Below are 4,427 nucleotides of genomic sequence, written 5' to 3' on the forward strand. Positions count from 1 at the left end.
GGAAACCCCTGGACTTGTCTCGAGATCCAAGATGGCAATGGCCAAAATGCCATACGTGAGGTGTAAAAAAACAGAAGTCGACAGACCAATTGGTCGCCCCCTGCAGGCCATTCGAAATAATGCAGGTTTAAGTGCACTTCCACATTGGCTTCAATTTTGACAGAGCTACCCCCTTGTATGTAACATATTTATGTGTGATGAATGGTTTACACTTTAGATTAGGGGATGCAGAAAGCCTTGTAAATTAATTGTAAATGATTTACACATCATTTATAACAGGTGAGGAACACCTAATTTACTAAAAGTTTATAGATGACTTACAACGCATTTGTGATATGTTAACATAGCATTTATTAATCATCTACAAATGTATATTCATGTTTTGTAAGTGAGGAGTTCATAATCAACTAAAGGCTTATAAATGACTTACGACTGAATGTTATTATAAAGTGTTACCAAATTGGTAAATATCTAAAATGTACTGGTGAAATTATGTTCACTCCAAATTTAGAAGTCAAGGTTAATCATTGTTGCAAGCCCAACGGATAGGACAGTGGTTAATATTATTACTATCGTCATAATTATCAACTTGATTTTAAAGAAGGAGAGAGAGAAGGAGGAGGGGGGAGTGAGGGCAGTGAGATAAGGAGCATGGCGGGAAGGAAAGAGGGGGCTGGGGGGTATGTGTGTGAGTGGGAGGCAGTCAACAGGTGAAACAGTCGACTACGAACTGTTGCAGATTTTTTTTTTAAAGCAGTGAGTGATGAGAGGACAGTGAGTTTGAGGGTGTTTTGTAAAGTGTTCAAGTCGTGCTGCAGCAAATCGGAAGGCGTTGTGACCAGAGACAGTGCGGGCTTTGGGAATGGTGAGTCTTGATGAAGTTGCTGGACCTTAAGTTGCAATCAGAACTGGAGATTCAAGATTCAAGATTCAAGATTCATTTATTGTCATTTTTGTCATACTTGCATTATAGGCATGTGTGAAAACGGTAACAGTTGAGTCGAGAATCAAGTCCCACATAAACAAGCGTGATCGACACATTTATAGTGGTGTACATCAGGCATTGTCACTTTCTGTGGAAAGATGATAAGTGCCCTCTGATGTCGACATCACACACACACACACACACACACACACACACACACACACACACAATGAACAGAAACACGTGCAGACGGGGGCCTGGAGGTTGGTGAGATCCAGGAGTTCGGTAAGATGTGTTTGGAAATATAACACTTCCTCATAGCACTGACGAGCAGGATTACTATAAAGGCTGATGGATGAAAGCAGTGAAGCACTCCACTCCACCTCTTCTCTGGCTCTGCACAACGAAAGGGACAACAACACAATGGCCCGTGACATAGGTATGGGATATATAAGAGCTCACCTGTCAAGAAGTTTACCAGATATTTATAATTCTTTTTCAGCAATGAATGATTTGAAATCTATTCATGCTCTTTTTTTCTACAGGCATCACCTTTAATCTGACTATCCAGAATACTCTGGTTACTCCCACAGAGGACTTTCCCTTCACTGTTCAGTCAACCAGTGGTCAGACCCTACTGCAGGCCCTGCAGACATTTGAGATCGACCACAAGGAATTTGGGTACATTAATAAAATAAATATGCTTATAGACATGTGATGGCCATTCGTTAACCATGCATATGGACTGGTCTAATTGTATTAACTTAACACGTTCACTGCCATTGACGTATTAATACGTCAAAAATAATCCAACGGTTGACTGCCAATGACGTATTAATACGTCAAAAAATCGATTTTTTTTTTTTGACGGTGGGACGTTGATCTAACCCTTTTACGTCTCCTACACCAGAATTGGAGGTATTGAATGTGTATAATCTATTTTACGGACCCACTGAGTGGCGACATGTCTCTCCACAGTAGAAAGAGGCGACCCAAAACTGGAGGGAAAAGCGAGGAAGCCGTTCTCATACTGTAAAATTGATGGCGAAAACGCTTTCACTTTCGCGCTGATGCACAGCGGTGGCAACGGTGGGGGGTTCCAAGAATAGATTGGATGCACACTTTGAAACACGCAGCATAAATATGACCAGAATCGCAAAACCTTCATCAAAGCTCTCAACCAAAACTCCACGAAACGAGCGAGTCCACCCAGACTTCCTCAAACAGCGGCCGCGCAAACAGGCACAGCAGCAGCAGCAACTTCGTTGTGACACGCCCGCTGGAGAGCCAGGGAGGCAGGAGGAGAACACACACGGAGGGAGGAGTTGGAAGCAGAGGGGGTTTCCTGCTGTTATGGAGGAAATTACTGTTCAAAACTATTGTTTAGATGTCTGAAGTCTTACTGATGCCAAAAATGAATGGTTAAAGTGACTGTTCTATCGAATTTCACAAAAAGCCGTTTATCTCTGAATAATTTTTCTGACGCTGAAACCATGCTGTATTCAACTGCTAATGCTTAAATAACTACTAACTCTACAAACTAACTCTTTTAGACAGAGAAAGCACACATTCTATTAGTTCTTTTGAGATATTGTGTGTTCACAAAATCTTAGCAGAAAAGAATCCTCAGGTCTTGAAAGATGAGCCAGAATCCTCAAAAAAACCCTCTGGCAGAAGCTAACTACAGTAAAAAAAAAACGTCTGGCAGTGAATGTGTTAACACATTTGTTTATGTCGTTTGTGTAAGATTTGCTCTGAAATTTAATTTCTTCTTTTTGAACATGTCTTCTTACATGAACTGAGTCTATAATAGGTTAAAGCAAAATGCTGCTTAGATAATTGTCGAAACAGATACAATGTGTACATTTAACTTATGAAATGAATAACTTTGATGTTTTCATAATGCTTCATGTATCATAATTCATGTATGTTGAACCAATCTGCAAACACACAGCAAAGCTTTCAGACATGCAACACATCAACATGTGACAGTGTTGTGCTGTTGAAATGAACATAAGCATCATTTCAGCAGGTTTCACTCTTGTGGTGTCTGTGTTATCTCGGCAGGTTTACATCCAGCGGCATGTCCATCCTGACAGTGACAGTGAAGGGGAAGCCTGTGGGACCAGTAGGGCACAACATAGCCTGGAAGATAGGCCTGCACAGCTCAGTCCAAATTGGTAAGTTGAAAGGTCAGAGACAGAGCTGCATTGGTTGAGCTAAGCCTCAGTGAGCCGACAAGAAGGTGTTTCTCTGTAACATTAAACTGAAGCCCAGTGAAAAAGACAAGTGGTACAAACCTTAACCTACCAAGCCAGTTACAGAGCTCCTTCCAAGGAGATGAACCAATGAAAATAAGTCATTTCCATGTACAGTATATTTTGTTGCATCTACTATCATGCTGCTTCATTTGGTTTCAGATCTCAACTACCAAGTTTGTGACGAGGACAAAATTGTCGTGGAGAACTTCAGAAAATGAAAAAAAGGCTCCTTGTAATTCCTCAGACTTACCTATAACTAAATGTTATGATTAAAACATGTAACTGTTATGGAAAATCAGTAAACAAATTTAATGTGAACTGTAACTAACTGGAACACCAAGAAACAAATAAAAGAGAGTGTAAAACTGCATGTGTTGATTTTTCAAGAAGACAACTCTGTCTTTCTCTCTCTCTCTCTCTTGCACACGCACGCACACACACACACACACACACACACACACACACACACACACACACACACACGATTTGGGTACATTAATAAAATAGATATGCTTATATACATGTGATGGCCATTCGTTAACCATGCATATGGACTGGTGTAATTGTATTAACTTATCACATTTGTTTATGTCGTTTGTGTAAGATTTGTTCTGAAATGTACTTTAATTTCTTCTTTTTGAACATGTCTTCTTACATGAACTGAGTCTTTAATAGGTTAAAGCAAAAATGCTGCTTATGCTGCCTACACACTACAGGATTTTCAAATCTTAACCGATTTTAAAAACATGAGAGACCACAGACATAAGGACAATTTCATCAGATTTTAACATTAAAATCGCCTGAAGGCACACACTAGACGATTCGGCCAGACTGCGAGACCACACACCAGCCGTTTGAAGTACCGACTCACAGCGATCCCAGCAACTAGACTGTAGGCTGTTTATATCCCACAAAACCTAAATTTCTTCACACAGACAACAGCAGATGGCTCTCCAAACATGCACCGAGCGGCGGGTCTACTTCAAGCAGCGCGGACACCCTCGCAAAATGAGATAAAACAACGTCCTGTCTGAGAGCTCATATTACAGCATATCCACTCCCTTGAAGCAAACAAACCGCTCCGCTCGGCACATGTTTGGAGAGCCATCGGCCGCTGTCCACCCTGTTTTAAGCTGTGAGGATGCTGCGGAGAGAGGAGCTACATGGCACTGCTGTTGCCACAACTCGTAGCGCTGCATTAACATCCGGGTATGACCGTCGACGCGTCCCGGTCTGCTCGC

The 4,427-nt window shown here is 41.4% G+C and overlaps 1 protein-coding gene across 1 annotated transcript; it reads left to right on the forward strand.

Annotated features, from left to right (window-relative positions):
* The first annotated feature begins 1,288 nt into the window (after positions 1-1,288).
* On the forward strand, positions 1,289-3,522 carry LOC310785380 (uncharacterized protein). The gene is made up of 4 exons (XM_083646433.1): positions 1,289-1,364; positions 1,471-1,606; positions 2,993-3,105; positions 3,346-3,522. The coding sequence occupies exons 1-4, from the start codon at positions 1,349-1,351 to the stop codon at positions 3,402-3,404; spliced, it is 324 nt and encodes a 107-aa protein (XP_083502559.1). The 5' UTR covers positions 1,289-1,348; the 3' UTR covers positions 3,405-3,522.
* The last annotated feature ends 905 nt before the right edge of the window (positions 3,523-4,427 follow it).

The sequence above is a fragment of the Poromitra crassiceps genome, assembly GCF_964638095.1.
Source record: "Poromitra crassiceps genome assembly, chromosome: 11".
In the NCBI taxonomy this organism is placed as follows: Eukaryota; Metazoa; Chordata; class Actinopteri; order Beryciformes; family Melamphaidae; genus Poromitra; species Poromitra crassiceps.